The sequence below is a fragment of the Puntigrus tetrazona genome, chromosome 1, assembly GCF_018831695.1.
Source record: "Puntigrus tetrazona isolate hp1 chromosome 1, ASM1883169v1, whole genome shotgun sequence".
In the NCBI taxonomy this organism is placed as follows: Eukaryota; Metazoa; Chordata; class Actinopteri; order Cypriniformes; family Cyprinidae; genus Puntigrus; species Puntigrus tetrazona.
This window is the reverse complement of record NC_056699.1, coordinates 1,334,401-1,355,266: the sequence shown is the minus strand read 5'-3', so window position 1 is coordinate 1,355,266 and position 20,866 is coordinate 1,334,401. Positions and strand designations below refer to the sequence as shown.

The following is a 20,866-nucleotide window of genomic DNA, read 5'->3' as shown; positions in this document are numbered from 1 at the left end:
TGCTGCACAGAAGATCTATAGCAATTGTCTTTGTGATACAAAATGAATAAACAAACAAAAACACTCATTCCTACCTTATGTTACAGGGTGTTGTTGCTCTTTTCATTGTTGCTTGTTGTCCTTTATGTTATCATTATTGTGATCAACAGTCATCCCAAAAAATGTGTTGCAAAAAGATACTATGAGAGCTATAAACTGCTTGGTTACTGCTATTCTTCATTATAGTTTCTATATGTTCGACAGAAGGAAGAGACTCATGCAGGTTTAGAACAACTGGAGGTTGAGTAAATGATGACAGACTTTTAATTTTCGGATAAACTATCCTTTTACCCTTGAGAGCACCTCTCGGGGAGCTTTATTTATGATTACACCTTGCCCATGCATCCAGGTCGCAATAAATAGAAATGTTCAAACTGTATTCAGGTGCAAACTGACGGTTCCGGAACGCTGTGTAATGATGGGAAAATACAATATGTGTGTACGTTTGAGACAGTTTGAAGGACATGAGGGCCGTGAGACTCTCCTAACGCACAAGGCATAAGTTAAAGAACACCATCTTTTTAAACGCCCTCTTTTTTTTAAACCTATATTTATACAGTAGCTAGTTTTTTTTTATCTTCAGCCGTAAACAACACTATGAGAGAGAAAGAAAGAAAGAAAGAAAGAAAGAAAGAAAGTACTCAGGATGTAATACCAGCTGATGGGTGTGAAAAGAGTGTGTTTACAGCCTCAACAAAGTTGCATTGTAAATGACAGCAATGACTTTACTTTCAAAACATTTCTTATTTACTAAATATTCTGTATATACTTTTTAACAATGTTACAGATTTTGGTCGTTTTCAGCAATGCGGCCAATTAAACGGAGCTTAATTTGCTGGAAATTCATTGAAACACTAAACAGAGGTTGGTGGAAATAGTAACCCAAGGCATTTTAGCCATGACCGTATACCACTAAACGGATGAAACTTAATACAACATTGTGCGTGCCATTTTAATAACAATTTCAACAAATCCTAGAATAAATAATGCAAAAATTATATTAATAATCAAAATGCACCGCAAAGTCATATTCTGGCAATCTTGGTCATCGGTTTAGCTATTATAATGGTCCTTTTGATTTGATTTCATCACAAAATACTTTGCATTTCTTTGAACAGAAGCAGTTTGATTCATTAGATAGTGGGGCCATAGAAAACAACTTAGTCATTCATTTCTTCTCATGTAAATACTTCATAAAAGACCAAATAAATACCTAAAACTAAACAAATAAGGCTTCGAACGAACTTTTAAAGGAAGTTATTTGTCGTGAGTTATTATTAACAAGCCATAGATCTGCCGATAAGACGATTGTTAATAGATCAGTCCTTCACCTGGGTGTCACAGAAATGACCTACCTCTATAAATGAAGGTTAAACAAATGCTAAAACCAAATGACACCTGACAAACTCCTCCCTACCTTTCCCAGAACACCTCCTCGTTACACAGGTGAGATGGCAGGGTATAAATCTGTCAACCTGGTTTGGACACACAGGGACTTCTGTCTCCAACTGCAAGACCAGACACCTGAAATCAGTGGATTTTGGGTGGACATCAGCACGGAAAATGGGGCTCGGGGTAAGCCAGCTAAAGCTGTACTGCTGGAGTCATCACTTAATTTGTTTCAGTCGGCACGCATTTGATTTATTGAAGCGTTTTTTGGGAGACCTGGTTGTATTTGGTGTATTCATTGTTATTTATTATCACATCTTACAGACAGGGAATGATACGAAGTACGAAGTGGCAGCAACGTCAGAAGATGGAGTCAAAAAGCCCAAAAAAGGGAAAAAGAGCAAAAAGGACATGGATGAACTGAAGAAAGAAGTGGAACTGGTGAGAAATGATTCGCAAATTCTTTGATTCACGCTTTTTCGACTTTTTGGTTGGATTTACAAGCTTGGTGAAAATGGTCACTATTACACAGTAAGCATCTATGCACTGTTATGGACAGTTCTCCCAATTAATATGGACCAATGTGTGATATTTTACAGTCCTCTGCTGATTTTTTTTTGGTTGTAGGCAGTTTTGCAGTGTTAAATTTAATTTAAATAAAGTGAAATCAATTAATAAATTAACGCTTGGCATTGCGATCAGACTTTTTATGGTTCATAAATGATCCACTGCTATTCTTTGAGAAAAAAGTACTTTACCATGTACACACGCTACTATAGTGAAGAAATGCGATAGGGCGAGCAAACTTTCACAGCATTTTTACATTGGATTTCTATCTATTTGAGCATATAATAAATATTTAATTAAGCTGGAAAAAATCTTCTGAAGCTTCCTAAATATGCTATTTATTTTATTATAGACTAAAAATCCCGGCAAAACAATATGATTTTAGCATAGTGTAGTCTTAAACTTTTCTTTTCTGCAGGAAGATCACAAGTTGACCTTGGACGAACTTAACCGAAAATATGGCACCGATCTGACCAAAGTAAGTAAGCTTTAGTGACACTTTTGGGGGAAAATAATGATGCATTATTTTAGTTTTTAATCATGTGTGTAAAGTAATTGGCTACATTTTTGGGGAAATGACAGTAGTGTTTTATTAGCTCTTTAGCCACATTCAGGTGCCTTTATTTTATAACTTGTGGCAGGGTTTGACCAATTTCCGAGCAAAGGAAATCTTAGCCCGTGATGGACCAAATGCCTTGACTCCACCTGTTACGACTCCAGAATGGGTGAAGTTCTGCAGACAGCTGTTTGGTGGATTCCAGACACTGCTGTGGATTGGTGCATTTCTTTGCTTCTTTGCATATTCGATCCAGGCTGCCTCTGAAGAAGAACCGGCGAATGACAATGTATGGGAGATAATGTTTTGTCTTAATTTCTGCATTGCCATAAACAGTCAATAAACCTAGTGTTTTGTTCATTAAATATCAGAAATGATAACCGTCATGCTCTTAAGCACTGCATTTAAAATGTGGTTGATTGTTTGGATAAAAGAATCAAACTAATGACTATTTATTTGTTTTCTTGTAGCTGTATCTGGGACTTGTGCTTGCTTTTGTTGTCACAGTCAATGGATGTTTCTCATACTATCAAGAGGCTAAGAGCTCTAGGATCATGGATTCTTTTAAGAACCTCGTTCCTCAGGTATTAAAATGTGAACTCATTTTATGCCAATAAACAGCTTTCACAATGTACAAAGAATATTCGTGCATATGTACATTTATTGTCATGCAGAAAGCCCTGGTTATACGTGATGCAGAGAAACAAATCATTGATGCTGAGGATGTAGTTGTAGGTGATCTTGTGGAGGTCAAAAGTGGAGACAGAATCCCAGCTGATATTCGTGTCATTTCTGCACAAGGCTGCAAGGTACAAACTAAAGAATTTCATGGGGGAAAAAGAATGAAACAAACGAATACAATGTCATGAAACATTCCTCTTTGCGTTCCTTTCCAGGTGGACAACTCTTCCCTCACTGGAGAGTCTGAGCCCCAGAGTCGTACTCCTGACTTCTCTAGTGAAAACCCACTGGAGACAAGAAACATTGCATTTTTTTCCACCAATTGTGTTGACGGTACAAAATTTCATAACAGTTAAACAGTTCCACAGTTGTGGAAAACGTAAATGACTGTATGATTTAAATTATGCTTTAATGCGACAATATTCAATAGGTACTGCCAGAGGGATTGTCATTAACACCGGTGACCGTACTGTCATGGGTCGTATCGCCACTCTTGCCTCAAGTCTGGAAGGCGGACAAACACCAATTGCTAAAGAGATCGAGCACTTCATCCACATCATCACTGGTGTAGCTGTCTTCCTGGGTTTGACCTTCTTAATTCTCTCTCTGATTCTTGGCTACACTTGGTTGGAAGGAGTCATCTTCCTTATTGGGATCATTGTCGCTAATGTACCTGAAGGTCTCCCTGCCACTGTAACCGTAAGTCAGAGTAATATTATGTTCGATACATATTTCCAAATTCCAATGATTGCCTAATATGCGTTTACTTACATAGGTGTGTCTGACTCTGACTGCAAAACGTATGGCGAAGAAGAACTGCCTGGTGAAGAATCTGGAAGCCGTGGAGACTCTTGGCTCGACCACCACCATCTGCTCTGACAAGACTGGAACTTTGACCCAGAACCGAATGACCGTCGCTCACATGTGGTTTGACAGCCATATTCATATAGCAGACACCACAGAGAACCAAACTGGAACCTCATTTGACAAGAGCTCGGCTACTTGGTCTGCTCTTGCACGTGTTGCTGGACTTTGCAATCGTGCCGTCTTCCAATCGAATCAGAACAATCTTCCGGTCCTTAAGGTGTGCAATCAAAATATCTAGATTTTAGATGTGCATTGAAAATGCATTTAACAGCAGACACGTTTTAGATTTAGTATAAGTGGCAGCTTTTAAACATCACATCTGTTTTGCAGCGAGAAACAGCTGGCGACGCGTCAGAGTCCGCCCTGCTGAAGTGTATTGAGTTGTGCTGCGGTTCAGTCGCTGAAATGAGAGAGAAGTATCCAAAAGTTGCTGAGATTCCTTTTAACTCCACCAACAAGTATCAGGTAATTTTGGTGAGCTGTTATTTGGAGATGATATGGATTTGACTGGTCATCCTAATAGGCCTTTAATATGCCTTTTCTAGCTCTCAATCCACAAGAATCCCAATCCCTCAGAGTCTAAGCACCTGCTGGTGATAAAGGGAGCCCCAGAGAGAATCCTGGATCGATGCTCTACTATTCTGATTCAAGGAAAAGAGCAGCCTTTGGACGATGAAATGAAAGATTCGTTCCAAAACGCTTATTTGGAGCTTGGAGGTCTTGGAGAAAGAGTGTTGGGTAAAGACATCTTATGTTGTTTACCTTGTAAAAAAAAAGTTATAATTACAGATTATTAACACAGAGCACAGTAAATTACAGAATTGTGAATAACTCTGTTTCCCCCTCAAAGGTTTTTGCCACTTTAGCCTCCCCGATGACCAGTTTCCTGAGGGTTTTGCATTTGATACTGAAGAAATGAACTTTCCAACTGAGAACCTCTGTTTTGTCGGCCTCATGTCCATGATTGATCCTCCTCGTGCAGCTGTACCAGACGCTGTGGCCAAATGTCGGAGTGCTGGAATCAAGGTACTCATTCAATATCTACTGCTTGAATACACTGTAAATACTCTAAATAATGGTTAAAGATAGACGGTCAAACCATTTGTTAAAATAATGGTGCATTTAACAACGATGGCCTTGACAACTGCAGAAAACATTACTTGTTTTAAACGTACTTTTCTTTCAAGTGTTGCATTTTTTTTTCAACTGAAATATATGAAACGATCAACGAATCATCTATTGCAGGTTATTATGGTTACTGGTGACCATCCAATCACAGCTAAAGCTATTGCAAAGGGTGTTGGCATCATCTCTGAAGGCAATGAGACCATTGATGATATTGCAGCCCGGCTGAAAATCCCTGTTGGAGAGGTCAATCCAAGGTATACTTGTTACTTCTGCCACTTACACCGTATTTTTTCTCCTCCAAACAAAAATTTTGCTCTAAATGTCTGCTAATAATAAGTGTATTTCTAGAGATGCTAAGGCCTGTGTGGTTCATGGTGGTGAACTGAAGAATATGACCCCAGAACAGCTGGATGAAATCCTCCAGTATCATACAGAAATTGTGTTTGCCAGAACTTCTCCACAACAAAAGCTGATCATCGTGGAAGGTTGTCAGCGACAGGTACTGTCAGGGAGTTATCTATCCGGTCTTACTAATGCTAGAGAATTTTCCATAGCAAGTTCCATTTTATTCATTTTATTTCTCTAACCAGGGTGCCATTGTAGCCGTAACTGGTGATGGTGTCAATGATTCTCCTGCTCTAAAGAAGGCTGATATTGGTGTGGCTATGGGTATCGCTGGATCTGACGTATCTAAACAGGCTGCTGACATGATCCTTCTGGACGACAACTTTGCCTCAATTGTCACTGGAGTAGAAGAAGGTATGATACTGAAAACTAAATTTCAATGAAGTGTGATATGGTTACTTATTAACTTGTTTATCTTCAAATTCAGGACGTCTGATCTTTGACAACTTGAAGAAGTCCATTGCCTACACGCTGACTAGTAAGATCCCTGAAATGTCACCCTTCCTCTTTTTTGTCCTTGTTGGCATTCCTCTACCTTTGGGCACGGTCACCATTCTCTGCATTGACCTGGGCACTGACATGGTATGGAAGGAAACTAAATTTAGATGCATAAATATAAAGACAGAGTTGTTAAATGTGATTAATTCATTTTTATCTATTTACTGCCTCAGGTTCCTGCCATCTCACTGGCCTACGAAACTCCTGAAAGCGACATCATGAAGAGACAACCCAGAAATGCTGAAACGGATAGGCTGGTGAATGAGAGGCTTATCAGTATGAGCTACGGTCAAATTGGTAAGTGCATACCATTCTGGCCAAAGCGCTCTAGCTGTTTATTGCTATTGGTTTCTTACATGTTTTCATACTTGCAATTTTAGGCATGATGCAAGCAGTTGGTGGGTTCTTTACCTACTTCGTAATTCTAGCTGAGAATGGATTCTTGCCCAAGGATTTGGTGGGAATTCGAGTTGGGTGGGAAGACAGATACGTCAGTGACCTGGAAGACAGTTATGGCCAGCAATGGGTCGGTTTCACAGCTCGACCAAACCTGACAAATACGAAACCAACTTTTCTGTTTTAAATAATGCTTCTTGTTCCGATGCAGACGTATGAGCGCAGAAAAATCGTGGAGTACACATGCCACACTGCCTTCTTTACCAGTATTGTGATTGTGCAATGGACTGATCTGCTCATCTGCAAGACCAGGAGGCTTTCCATCTTTCAGCAGGGAATGAAGTATGCACACATCAGTCAACCCTTAAAATTTTGGCCTGACATCTAAACTGAATTGTTTGTATAGTTCCACCAGTTGTTGTTACTGTACTATAACCCCAGCTTGGCCAGTTATTGGTCTTAATTAGTTTTCGTTTTGTTTTTTATAGGAATAGAGTCCTCACCTTCGGTCTGTGTGTGGAAACTGCTCTGGCAGCATTTTTATCCTACTGCCCAGGCATGGATGTTGCTGTCCGAATGTATCCAATGAAGTAAGTGGAATCTGAAAGTTTTACTGTAACTTGCTTAAAGGCATTACATTTCCAGTATGTTTCACCTAGTTGCTCATTAGCATGCACATTACTAGAATATTAGCCATTTATTAGTGCTAATTAAGTACATAATAATGCCATATTTCTCATCCCTAATCCTACCCAATACCATAACTATTGCTATGCAGCAAATTAAGAATTTATTGAGGGAAATTGACATAATAGTTAACAAATGTTACCTATATTTGTAACAAATTAACCCCATTTTTCTTTCTTTCTTTCTTTAGACCACTGTGGTGGTTCTGTGCCATGCCATATTCACTGCTCATTTTCATCTATGATGAAGTTAGAAAATACATTCTTAGGCAGAACCCAGGAGGTAATATACACTTTCACCGTACTTCTAAACATATGTTTCCCAAGCAGAAAGTTGCATTTTAATGACAGATGTGAATTATATTTACATTTTGTTTTTTGCATTTCATTCCTTTTAAGAGATCAAGAGTGAGCTAATATTTGTGCCATTTTCTTTTAGGCTGGGTGGAACTAGAAACATACTACTAAAACGACAAATTTCTATTGGGGATGTGCAAGGAGACATTCATTTTGATGTTTTCAAAATGATACAAAGTCAATAAATATGTCCAATTAATTCTGCTGAACTTTCACTGTCTTTTTATTTTAAAAAGATCTACACCATATTGTTGTAAGCAACATATTATGATGACATCATAATATACTGTGGGTTTCCATAAAAACGGAGTGATATATAATACAAATGACAGCAATACCTAAAATAGATACCAGAATACTAGATTACAGAATGGAGTGGTAACCACAATTACAAATGTATTCACAGTGGCCAAAGTTTTACATCTTTAGCTCGATCAAGCTCACATTTTAATCACTTAGTGCTTAAATACTAGTTTTGGTTTATTTTTTATATCATTTTTGTGTTAATGACAAAACAAGCAGTAGGATATGTTCACCAAGTTGGACTGTCATGACTCAAAAAAAATAAATAAATAAATAAATCACTCCAGACTTTAAGTAGGCCTACACACAGAAAGACTTCATGAGTTTTAAAGCTGAATTTTGAAGTAGTTGCTACACATTTCTAAATAAGGACTTATTACAAACAAAAACAAAACAAAAAATAATTCTCTTATGTTGTTATTTTAGGGTAGAAGAATGATATATGGTCCAAATAACAATGGACCACATTGACTAACTTCTCAAAATATATGCTTTTGTTTATCGGGAGGAAATCAGAAATTTGTGTGTATATATATATATATATATTTTGAAGAACTGTAATAAAATATATAACAGACATAATAAAATATGCAACAATGAATTGATTTTGCCAATATTTCTGAAATGGCAACTTTATTCAAACTTAATACACATTTCAGGATTTCATGGCCGTCAGACACTGCAATTGTATAATATTAAAAAAATTGATTGAGGGATTTACTTTACATTTGCACAAAAAAAACAAACAATAAAAACAATGGCAAATGCATTTAGGCCGCATTCTTTCTAAATACACTGAAAGAATGTAGTGAATAAATTACTAAATAAGTGAAATAAATGTAACAGCCACTGCTAAATACAAGATCTGTTAAAAGCCATCTTCATGACGCAAAGAGCAGAGGCAGTGTTCAGGAGTTCACATATTCAATTTCATTGTCACAGAGCAATATGATGAGCAAACAGTTTCCTCAATTCTATTTTAATCCCTATTTAAGCAACAGTTACCAGGCAAGTGTTTCTCTGCAGTTCCTTAAAATACGAAACACACAGAAACAAACATTCAGAACCACTTTGGGATAAAGCTCACACATTTTTTATATATTCAAATACAGGTCTGTGAATACAAAAAGGAAATTATGCATTTTGCAAAGACCGCAAAGCGACATCTGCAGCCTATGGGAAAGACATTTCCCAAAAGCTCCTCGGGATCAATGTTATTAGTTACTGGTGCACTTTTAGATACTGGTGAATGAGGTTAGTAATATCCAGTCATAGACAATGTGATCCATCATAACCGGCATTAAAAGACATACATAAATGTTGCCTGTATTATATAAAAAGGAAAAAAATACCAACCACAACAAAAGAAAAAAAAAACTGAAGGTTACACTAGAAAAAGATTACATACCGCAGGGATAATATACAAAATTAAGAAGATACTGTACAAATCAAAAATGAAACTATGACAAGATCAGTGAAGTATGAATGAATCGAAACCGCACCCTTAAACGCTAAAAAAAAAAGAAATGAGGGAGTTTCTCATTTCTCATAAGAAGCTGAGGCCCTAAAATGTGTTTTTCATCGCAGAGACATGGCTTTATATTAGTTTAAAACACCGGAATGAAATACAGCATGCTACTCACGGTGAAAGAGAAATATGAGAATTACAGAATCGCTTTCATATCTGGGTGTTTCTGAAAACGAGACATTTGCACAAACTACAACGAATGACCTAAAAAAAGACATTTTCCTGATTTCCTTTTGAATAAAAAGATTGCAATGTTTCTCAGTAGCAAAGAGCAGGTTCACCCGCCAAGCGCAAACGCTTCAAACCTTTTACTTCTAATCACGCACTGTTTGCACTAAGTGCTACTTGTTTCTACTATCTACAAATTCATACATCTATCAGGATCTCTGATAGCAGAACAAAAGGCATGTGACAATGAGCATGCTACAAACTAAGTAGTCAAGTCTTATTCACATCCAGTCACAAACGGCCCCATCTAGACGCTGAGAATCAGTATAACTCCTGTCTCATGTCACCTAGCCGTCTTAAACACATTCAATTAGTTATTCTACATGTAGTATGGTGTGATGGCACGTTCGCCTCCCCAGTGTTGGTTTCACTAAATTGCATAATTAGGTACTACATTTGATTTGTAATTTAGTTCAAAGATAGTCTTATATAGTATGAATGAAATTTGGATATTATTCTTCTGCCATGTTGACACGGTCATGTGACCTACATGGGATGTGCATTTCTCACTGTTTTGTGGATAGTATGATACTGTTTGGAGGCTGCCGCTCTCAAATGTGCATTTTGAAGTATCTTACGATAAAACAAGCGATGAAAGCGGTCCAGGTTTAATTAAAAATCCATTCATTTGCTAAAAACACGTTGGTTTTTCATATAATGCACGGCGGAAATGCATTTCGCGAATTAATTTCTCCAAGCGCATCAAAAAAGTAATATGCTTTTGAGCAATGGGTCGGCAAATCCTGACTAAGCGCTCATTCCACAGCGTCTGAAATTACGCTTATTCTCAAAAGCCTGAGAAAAAGTAAGCATTTCTCCATTCGCGATATTTCGGTAAAGCGCACCGGTTAATTTCGCAACTGTGGACGGAAACCTGATCAGCACTACCTTAACACACAGCCTGCTTCAGGAAGTCAATCCTTTGTCATGGATTTAGCCTAAATCTGGTCAAAATGCAATGCCGAGAATATGCTTTGACAGAGAAAAAAAATAGATTGCTGAAAAAGTCACGAACGACACGTGTGGTCTGAAAATAACAGTGTGGACTATCAGATTGGAGAGGGGGGAAAAAAATCAAATAAAATCACCAATGTGAACACCAACAATTAAACTGAGGCCTGATTCATGAAGGATCACTTTTAAAACTAACCATATTTGGTTGAGATAATAAATAATGATTTCAATCGCGCAAAGCTCACGGCCCGTTTTTGAAAATCAGACTGTCATTGTAGAAGCAATTCAGTAAGCCAATAGAAAGAAAAATCCTCATTTTGTGTCTTTGTTGTGGTCTCTCCACCAAATTCTGCTGACTTGTTTCAGTGAAGCAGAGCTGTTATTATTCTAGGAAGTAAAATAAGAAGATTTTGCATTTAGGAAACAGGAACAATGTACTGAATAACATGCTGAACTAATAAGAGCTAGACCGTGATGCCGATCAAGTTACCTGGGCTAGCTGTTTCTTCTTTCGGCTCATCTCCTTGACAGGTAAAACGATAAAAAACAATTAGCCATACAGTGAAATTCAACTTTTTACATTATGTTGAGAGTCATTTCATCATCGTGTGAAGAAACTATTCAGTCTGAAAGAGCATGCAGTAAAATTAAAGACGAAAGTTCACTGCAAATATAATTTCAGTTAAATTTAAGCATTCATATTTGTAAAAGACTACCGATGTAATTATTGGGATTATTATAAACCATCATCTTACCGTTGGGAACCGAAACCTCTTTCAAAGAGTTTCCTTGATAAGAATTAAATAAGAACAATTAGCCATGAGATGCAATTTAACTTTTTACATTATGTTGACAGTCATCTGTTGATATATCATCATCATCATCATCATCATGTGATAAAATTATTCACTTTAAAAGAGCATGCAGTTGACCTGAAACTAACAGTCCACCTAAAATATAACTTAAGTCAAATTATTGCGTCTTCATATTCTTTATATTTTTATATCTTCGTATTTTTTAAACATCTTACCTTGGCCGTCTTCAGCGTCCGTTTTTCCGTCATCTAACAGATAATAAACAATTAGCCACACAACGAAGTTCAACTCTTTTATATTAGATTAAGACGTTCATCAATCATTCTGTGATTTAATCCACCTACATTCACACACGGGTTTAGCAGATACCATTTATGTAAAAATAACTATTTTAAAAGCAGGAGGACGAGCTGTCATCACAGTAGATATTTTAAATTTTTGTATTATGAGATGACATCTTAAGGTTGCTTACCCTTTGCTGGCGCTGGACTATATTGCTTTCCTACAGCGTCATTTGTGAAAAAGAAAAAAGATCTAGGAGTTACACACACATAAAGAGAAGGGCAACCTGCTACCACTGCAATGATCATCAAGTCTATTCAAAGGAAGCATTTTACTGACAATAAATAATTCACTGGGTCCATAGTAACTGATGATATTAGATCAAATACTCACAGCCAGGTAACTACGAAAGAACTCAAACAACTCATTTCGAAATTACAGCGTGCTCAGTCATCTAAGAAATGTGATATTTTACACCGTCTTATTTTAATGTCCATCGGATACCTGATATCACCGCCATTGAATTACTGAAGAGAACACGGCTTGTTTCACTGAAACATGTTGCTCACATTCATTTTAAAGAATATAACTGAAATCTAACATTGGTGCAGAGTTTAGGGTGAATAAAGACAATTGAAAATGACATACTGTATTTTGCGCAACATTCCAAGCAGCCTAAACCTAAAGAGAGAAACAGTGGATAAATGTCCCATATCAATTTTAAGTTGCCAGTACGACAATTTTTTTGGAATGAAGTAATTCAAACAAACATAAACTTACTTTTTAGAAATGGACAGCAATCATTAACACAGTCTGGCATAGAAAAAAAGTAGATATCATTTGAAGTGATCAATTATCAGAGTAAAATACAATTATTGCTAAACGCAGACTTTGCCCTTGTGGTCATTTTGAGTGGCTTAATGGCACGGTATGCGGTATCACATAGATTTTATATATAAATATATATAAAAATCTATCACACATTCTCTGTCTGCTTAGGCTTGTTAAGTCTAATGAAATCTGCTGAACCTCTGTACAAGACAATATGGTACACATTATGTTTTAATTGTTAATATTTAGTAGCCTACACGTGCATGAAGTGTATGACGAAAAGGGAGAAGCAGAAAAAGAAAACGCGCAAATATCGCAGTTCCTGAAGTTGTTGCATTCCTCTGCGGTCATGCTCATCTATAACGCTGTAGCGCGGTTATTACGACAGCCATATTTGCAATAATCAACATCTTTACTGTCGTAGCGCATTTTTAACAAGTGATTGAAGAATGCACTTAGTAAAACAAGCTAAAATTAAAGACCAACAGGTGCCCCAATTGTGGATTTTTTTGAAAATGGTGCGAACCACAGCTGAAAGTGAACGAAAGCATCCTGCAGAGTCTTAAATCAAAAAGTGCACCGTGTACTAAAAGCACACTGCTTTAAATGAAATGGACCGATTTGGAAAAATCAATCGCTGAATCAATCGTTTGGGAGTCACTGAACAAATAAGCAAAACTCATATTATAAGAAAATGAACGTGTTTTTTAACCTTGCATGCGTGTCAAACATTTATTTGGGACTCCTTTCACAACCCACGTACACCCAGGGGTCACAGACAAGGCTTAAACTTAGTCCCAGACTACAGCACAAAAAAGCCTTGATATTAAAATATCATTACATTAATGTTTTCTTTTTACAAAACTACTTATATGCCCTAATTTATCCATGGCCTAATACTGGCTTTGTATCTAAGCCCTGTCTCTTGTAAAACCAAAAATGTACTAATGTCTACTATGGAGCTATTCTCAGGACTTTTTAAAATAGAACTGCAACTTATTTTCCATTGCTTTTTCAACAAATTGTGACATAATCCAAATGCAAATTTTCAACGTGTGCAGTCGGAAATACGCCAAATGTGTCTGACTGGCCTTTTCAAATTGATAGCTATTATACATATCTTTATAGGAAACCAAAAGTGTACGACTGCACTGTCCGTTTACTCGTTTGCATCAATCTGAGAGAGAGAGAGAGAGCGATGACAAACGTTTGAATAATAGTGAATATTGACCTATTATGGCGATTCCATTTTTGATTCTTTTGGCAGGTTATATGCAGAGAGTGAGAAAGCAAATGTGCTAATTAATATTGCTATTTAAATAAGGACCGTAAGGCCATGGCTCGTAAGACATGGGAAATACATCTGCATATGGACTTTGCCTTTTCATTTGAAAAGTGGCAGCGTGGTCGCAAATAAAAAGGAAAATGCAAAAGGTTTGCAAATGCATTTGGATTATGTCACAATTTGTGTCCACGTACTGAAGTCGCCACTGAAAATACACTATTCAAAACATTCCTGAAAACAGCTCAATGGTCTACGTTAAGGGTTTGAGTAGATGCATAGACAGAAATCGTATTTAACACTCCTTAAAAACGCAGAAAGAAGAAAAAAACATAAAAGCACAAATATGAAACCTACTGTGAAAGGACGCATTGAGTAGATAGGCGCAAATGAGGCCGATGATGATGAGGATGAGGATGACTGCCACAATAATCCCAATGACCAGTCCTGCATTCGAGCCTTAAAAAAAAGAAAAAAAGAAAAGAGAACATCGCTTTCATGAAACAAGTGCACTGCTAGAAAGCACAATACATCTATTAACTTAGACACCAGCAACCACAGAACCTCAAATGTCTGATATAATCGCAATTAACGTGCCCTTTGATTTTCATAAATCGAAACATTATACGGAAGATTACCCCAGGGCTGGGCGGTTTTTACGATATCACTAGGTGTCATTCACACAGAGAACGCGCTTTTGTGCTGACAAAGATGTGACATGGGCCTTGGAATAGAAAAAAAAAACATTTCTTTTAACTTGAAATGTCTTAACCTAAAAAGATGACTTTATGATCGCCAGTAGGTGCTAAGTCGGTGTTAGTAAGTGAGTCGTTGTGACTGAACTGAATCACTTAAAGGGCTGATTCATTTAGTAACTGTGCTGTGTTTGGAATGATTTTATTGGGGAAATAAAGCAAAAGCAGAAAATATGGTGTCTAAAACATCTGTTAACTTCTTGTTAACTGTTAATCATGCTTAGTGTGATGTTAACTATACAAAATTTTATATATATACATATATAAAAAAGTTGAGCCAACTTAAAATTTTAAGTCAACCAGCTTCAGCAGATTTTGAACTTATTTTTGTAGGAGCTTTGTCATCTCTTGTCATACAAACTTAAAACAAGAAGTTGAGAAAACTTAAAAATCTGCTGCAGCTGGCCGCCTTAAAATTTAAAGTTTTCTCAACCTTACCTTGAGTTTTTAAAAGCATTTTCCTAGCGTTATTTCTGAAAATGTAACATGTATAAGACAGGTTTGTACAAGATGTACTGCATGCATCTTTCCTGATGATATTTAAGTGATTTTTTTTTTAACATTTACAGCCTGTCGACAACTTTAATAAAAATGTTACCTGAATCATATTGTAGTGACATTTTAAGTTGAATACTTACGAGAATCAGTCAAATGTTCTGGAAAATCATTCTTTTTTTTTTATATCGCCCAGCCCTAGTTTACCCCATTTAATTTTTAATGCATGTTTGATATATTAAAAACCATAAAGCTGTACTAGGTTAAAGAGTATAAAAGAAAAATTGAATTTTTTGACCCATCTTCTATGAAATTGAAGGGATACTCCACTCAAATTCATCTCTCATGCTTTTCTGCACCTTGACAGTCATAACTGTTTGGACGGTCACACGCCTCCCGGTTTTCATCAGAAGTATCTTAAATTGTGATCCGAAGACGAAGAAAGCTTTTACAGATTTGCGACGACATGATTGTAAGTGATTAATGACAAAATGTTCAATTTGTCAAATCTTCCCTCAGAAACGTAAACACTAAAAGTTTAATCGATGTTAATCGTTTGACAGCATTGATATCTACACATCTACATACAGATTGATGTGGTTTCTTGACCGTCTTACCTTCAAACAGATCTCTCTCGTACATCCGATCACTGGTCTCTTCGCTCACATCGTTCTTGAATGTGCAGGTGTAGAAGTTTTCAGCATTTCCTGTTTTTTTAACTGAGATTTCTTTCTTGTTGTTCTGATCCTCCAGTACTCCAGTAGAATTATTCCAGATGATCATTTCATTGTATTCACATTTTAAATACACCACATCAGGATTATTGCTGTTATCTTTAGTTATCTCAGGTCTGGGAACCCGCTCTGTGAAAAAAAACAATGAGAAACAAATGATCTTCCACTCCACTGAGAAAGCAAATTTACACACTTACACAGGCTACAATGCAATAATATTTTCAAAAACACTTTACGGTCTGTTTTTTGAGTTTAAAAACATAATCCCATTTTTTAATTAGCTTACTTGTAAACCAGTATGTTGTTCTTTTTTTTTCCAAATCAGGTGCTGAGGTGCTTTTATTTCAATGATAACTGTCTAACGGCGTATTACTGCTACAAATATAGTCATTGAATGCCACACCCGTGTAGTAAGTTGTCTATAACACACAACTCTAAACCATAACATAACGTGCTGTTCTTGAAAGTACCTTGCAGTAGCATGTAAATACACTAAAGCATTAAATACAACATCACGGTAGTTATCAAAGTACCATGGTATTATAATCTGATCCAATTACTGCACCGTGATGCTGTTTTTCTTTGTATGTTTACTTGCAAAAACAACCAAAATGATCATATGACGCTTTAACAGTATTGATATTGACTTATATAATAATATCCACTCACCCATAACTTTCAAGGTGAATCTTTGCTTCTGCTCTTTACTGTTGATGTCAATGATGTACGTTCCACTATGCTCCAGTTTTAAATTAGCTATAGTGATTGCTCCTGTGTCCTTATTGAGAGATGTGGCGTCACTGAATCTCGGATGGGGTTTATAATATTTCTGATCATCATTATCCCATTCAATCGCCTTAACAGTACCAGAATCACTTATCTGTTTCCATGTAATAGTTACAGGAGGCTTTACATTTTCTGGAAGAAAAGAAACCGTTTCGCCCACAGCTTTCTTCACCTCTTCGCCTAATTAATAAAATATGAGAGAGCACGTTATTCAGCATTCAACAATTTCCGTAGTTACCGGCAACTTCCGGAGAGCGCGTTCCGTCAACATAAAATACCTACAAGTATTTAAATACGTACATAAAATAAATAGCGAACAGCATAGAAAATACATAAAACGCGTATATAGATATAAAAGACGATATAACGTTAATCATCTGAATCAGGCAAACTTGACGTTAACGTTACACGACTTTGGCGAAGGTAGGCCGCAAAACTGAGGATAGTAACTTAAAATACTAACGTGAGAAAAACGTGAATGTAATTACCTAAAAAAACGCTCAACAATCATTTTCTGCCGTAAATGAGGTTACAGTACCGTACTACATTTAAAAGAATCAAAATAACCGACTTTAAAGTAGTCGTGAAGGAACGCCTCGCCGGCTTCAAGACAACGATAACGAGCGCATTATTTACCTGAAACAGCTCCTCCGACGAGGAACACACCGCAGATGATGTACTGAGTGTATATTGAGAAACGCATTTTTATACAAAGTACAGCTTTCGCGCCTTTCTTTGGTATCTTTAACAGTACGCGTTTCAGAAAAACGCCCTAAATCGCCATCCAGGACAGAGCGGCTGGTGGAGGAACTCCAGTGCGTGTTGCCAGGTGTTCGCACTAATCACCCCCCAATGGATAATCGAAACCGACCCAGGACAGTCGCGTTCCGCGGGGTAAAATGCAGGTTTTTACGGGGTTATCTTGGTAAAAGTAGTATTTATTATTATTATTAGTATTTTTGTTGGGTGTCGCTTCAACTTAAGGACACAGTGTTAAAAAAGACAAATTACGCGATAAAAACGTGGACTTGGCAACACTGTAAAACGAAACTGAAACAAAAGAACTTTCAAGAAGGCTTTAATTGTTACATACTCCCACCTAGTGTTTACTGTTACTGACTATATATACTGTATATATAATACAGCTGCTGGTCATATAATTAGAATATCATCAAAAAGTTGATTTATTTCACTAATTCCCTTCAAAAAGTGAAACTTATATATTATATTCTTTCATTACACACAGACTGATATATTTCAGATGTTTATTTATTTATTTTGATGGTTGTAACTGACAACTAATGACAATCCCAGATTCAGTATCTCAGAAAAGTTGAATATTGTGAAAAGGTTCAATACTGAAGACACCCGGTGCCACACTTTAATCAGCTAATTAACTCAAAATGCCTGCAAAAGCCTTTAAATGCTCTATCTGTGTAGTTCTGTTAGCTGCGCAATCGCGGGGAAGACTGCTGACTTGACGGTTGGCAAAAAACGTCATTGCAAAAGAGGCCAGCTGTTTTTTACAGAGCTCTGTGTCTAAGCACGTTAATATACAGGCGAAGGGAAGTAAAAGATGTGGTTGAAAAAAAGTATACAAGCCATAGGGATAACCGCACCCTGGAGAGGATTGTGAGGCAAAACCCATTCAAAAATGTGGGAGAGAGTGGACCGCAGCTTGAGTCAGTGCTTCAAGAGCCATCACACACAGACGTATGCGAGACATGGGTTTCAGCTTGGCTTTCCTTGTGTCGAGTCGCTCTCGAAGGACAGACGGCGTCAGAAGCGTCTCGTCTGGGCTAAAGACAAAAAGGTCCGAAGTTATGTTCTTTGGAAAACCGGGTCCCAAAATCTGGAGGAAGAGAGGAGAGACAGAGAATCCACATTGATTGAGGTCCAGTGTCAGGTTTTCACAGTCAGTGATTGGTTTGGGGCGCCATGTCATCTGCTGGTGTTTTCTGAGGTTCATGCTCAATGCAAGTTTTAGAGCACTTCATGCTTCCTGCTGCTGGACGACTTAACGGAGATGCAGTTTTAGACCATTTAATGTTACTCCAAACAGGATGTGTAATTATGAGGATGGATGAGATTTAAAATGACCGTAAACCATATTTGTGCATGCTTGGGCTAGCCTTATTTCTGTCTGACCCCCGTACATCTAGCTGTGGCGTCCATCAGGGGGGATAAAGCCCCCCAAAACCTTTCACTATCGGTTTCGTGATCACACTCTGTGTGTGAAAGTAACACTTCGACACATATTAGCTCATTGGCACACATTTCAAAGGATATGCAGGTAATACTGCGGCATTTCCAATAAATGATTTATATATATATATATATATATATATAATGTTGTTGTTGTTGTTGTTGTTGTTATTATTAAACTAGCCTGCAAAATGTTATTGTTTTAAGCTACAACAGAAGTTCATAAACATCCACCATTAGTCGGTCTTTCAAGAAGCGTTTCACAAACTGTGGCTGCGTCTAATAAACGTGTTTCTGTGACATTTTGGACTGTTAAACGTCATCTGACACCTGCTTCACCTAATTCTAGTGCAGTGATGTAAGTGTGAATAATGAATATAAACAGTTGCTGAATGTAATTATAACTTCTGAAGAGAAAAAAACATCTCAGTATCACTTTAAAAAAAATTATAATAATCTGACTCTTTAGTGAATCGCCATCTTACCTTTAAACAGATCTCTCTCGTAGACCGGATCACTGGTCTCTTCGCTCACATCGTTCTTGAGTGTGCAGGTGTAGAAGTTTTCAGCATTTCCTGTTTTTTTAACTGAGATTTCTTTCTTGTCGTTCTGATCCTCCAGTACTCCAGCAGAATTCTTCCAGACGATCATTTCATTGTATTCACATCTTAAATACACCACATCAGGATTACTGCTGTCCTCTTTAGTTATCTCAGGTCTGGGAACCCGCTCTGTGAAAAAAACAAAAACTTAAGTGAAGTTATCAGAATGCAATATCATAGTATTAAAATACAAGTCATAACATACCATCACGTGGCTCAATCTTTATGTACAATATATACTATAGTACTGAATTATTTGATATGGTGCTGCAAAATATGTCCACTGCATGATAAATGAGAAGAGCTTGCTAACTTTTGTTAGAAAATTTGTTTTTTTGTTTATTTTTACACACACTTATCACGATCGGTGAAAATACTTACTAAAATAAATTATATAAAATGCTTTTACAGCATTAATATTGTTGTTGTTATTATTAACATAGTATCCACTCACCCATAACTTTCAAGGTGAATCTTTGCTTCTGCTCTTTACTGTTGATGTCAATGATGTACGTTCCACTATGCTCCAGTTTTAATTTATTTATAGTGATTTCTCCCGTTTCCTTATTGAGAGATGTGGAGTCACTGAATCTCGGTTGGGGTTTATAATATTTCTGATCATCATTATCCCATTCAATCACCTTAACAGTACCAGAATCACTTATCTGTTTCCATGTAATAGTTACAGGAGGCTTTACATTTTCTGGACAAAAAGAAACCGTTTCGCCCACAGCTTTCTTCACCTCTTCACCTAATTAATAAAAAAAAGTATTTGTTATTTACTACAGTCATTATTATTTGCACTTCAGTATAATTTCAAATAAACAGCTTTAGGCTTGACAAAAACAGATCTTAAAAATATCATGTACCTAAAACAGCTTCTGAGGCTTTGAACACAATGCAGATGGCGACCAACATCAAGCGTTGTAGAGACATTTCTGTTATACAAAAGTCCATTTCCATGTAATGCATGTGTCTTCTGCTAACTAAGATATACAGGAAGTTCAAAACCAGAAACCACTAACATGTAGCACTGGGTGCCACTTTGCTGCTGTTTTTTGCTTGATGTCTGACCGCCGTGTCTGTGTTCAGGAAAATTACTCGCCATAAGCTACATCATGCACCTTAAATATGCACTATGAATATCATATTTGGTCACAGCTTTACATACCCTGGCAGAATTTATGATTTCTTGGCCAGTTTTCAGAGGATATGAATGCTTACAATCATTTTTGGGCAATAACTTAAATATGTTAAGATCAAGATTAACGTATAATCAGAAATATGTTTTTTTGAGAAGTTTTATTAAATTGTAATATTTATTTTCTTACATAGCTTTAGAGATATGTAATCCACAGCTGGAGGGCACGCCATCCACCATAAAGCTGCAGACAAAAAACAAGGACAAACAGGACGAGATCAAATGGGTCCATGCCATGATTCACTGGAAAAACAGCAAGATGAAGAACTTTAGGTGGAAAAATGGAAGAAGATCAT

The 20,866-nt window shown here is 36.9% G+C and overlaps 2 protein-coding genes across 4 annotated transcripts; one reads left to right on the top strand and one right to left on the bottom strand.

The window, feature by feature from the left end:
• The first annotated feature begins 1,470 nt into the window (after positions 1 to 1,470).
• On the top strand, positions 1,471 to 7,773 carry LOC122350472 (sodium/potassium-transporting ATPase subunit alpha-1-like). The gene is made up of 22 exons (XM_043247012.1): positions 1,471 to 1,614; positions 1,753 to 1,869; positions 2,414 to 2,473; positions 2,637 to 2,840; positions 3,022 to 3,135; positions 3,226 to 3,360; positions 3,448 to 3,565; positions 3,663 to 3,931; positions 4,008 to 4,316; positions 4,430 to 4,564; positions 4,645 to 4,837; positions 4,950 to 5,125; positions 5,345 to 5,481; positions 5,576 to 5,726; positions 5,818 to 5,986; positions 6,060 to 6,214; positions 6,304 to 6,427; positions 6,511 to 6,656; positions 6,738 to 6,868; positions 7,015 to 7,116; positions 7,404 to 7,495; positions 7,652 to 7,773. Exons 1-22 carry the CDS (start codon positions 1,603 to 1,605, stop codon positions 7,678 to 7,680), a joined length of 3,078 nt encoding a protein of 1,025 aa, XP_043102947.1. The 5' UTR covers positions 1,471 to 1,602; the 3' UTR covers positions 7,681 to 7,773.
• Positions 7,774 to 8,473: 700 nt separating this feature from the next.
• Positions 8,474 to 20,343, bottom strand: LOC122350806. 3 transcript variants are annotated; one of them, XM_043247574.1, is made up of 12 exons: positions 20,239 to 20,343; positions 19,824 to 20,120; positions 15,660 to 15,905; positions 15,402 to 15,458; positions 14,150 to 14,251; positions 12,460 to 12,492; positions 12,328 to 12,360; positions 11,870 to 11,899; positions 11,613 to 11,645; positions 11,338 to 11,370; positions 11,073 to 11,105; positions 8,474 to 10,969 (listed from the first exon to the last, which is right to left on the bottom strand). In XM_043247574.1, the coding sequence occupies exons 1-12, from the start codon at positions 20,339 to 20,341 to the stop codon at positions 10,965 to 10,967; spliced, it is 1,005 nt and encodes a 334-aa protein (XP_043103509.1). In that variant the 5' UTR covers positions 20,342 to 20,343; the 3' UTR covers positions 8,474 to 10,964. The 3 variants fall into 3 exon arrangements, with proteins under 3 accessions (XP_043103509.1, XP_043103588.1, XP_043103652.1); XM_043247653.1 differs by lacking the exons at positions 19,824 to 20,120; positions 20,239 to 20,343 and adding exons at positions 16,446 to 16,742; positions 17,199 to 17,386; XM_043247717.1 differs by lacking the exon at positions 15,402 to 15,458.
• Between the last annotated feature and the right edge of the window lie 523 nt (positions 20,344 to 20,866).

Coding starts and splice junctions, on each gene's coding strand:
- LOC122350472 (XM_043247012.1), top strand. Junction 5,126..5,344: donor GTCGGAGTGCTGGAATCAAG/GTACTCATTCAA, acceptor CATCTATTGCAG/GTTATTATGGTTACTGGTGA. Junction 6,215..6,303: donor TTGACCTGGGCACTGACATG/GTATGGAAGGAA, acceptor TTACTGCCTCAG/GTTCCTGCCATCTCACTGGC.
- LOC122350806 (XM_043247574.1), bottom strand. CDS start 20,341: ATGCATTACATGGAAATGGACTTTTGTATAACAGAAATGTCTCTACAA. Junction 12,493..14,149: donor ACTCAATGCGTCCTTTCACA/GTAGGTTTCATA, acceptor TTTCTATGCCAG/ACTGTGTTAATGATTGCTGT. Junction 11,646..11,869: donor TAGTCCAGCGCCAGCAAAGG/GTAAGCAACCTT, acceptor ATTATCTGTTAG/ATGACGGAAAAACGGACGCT.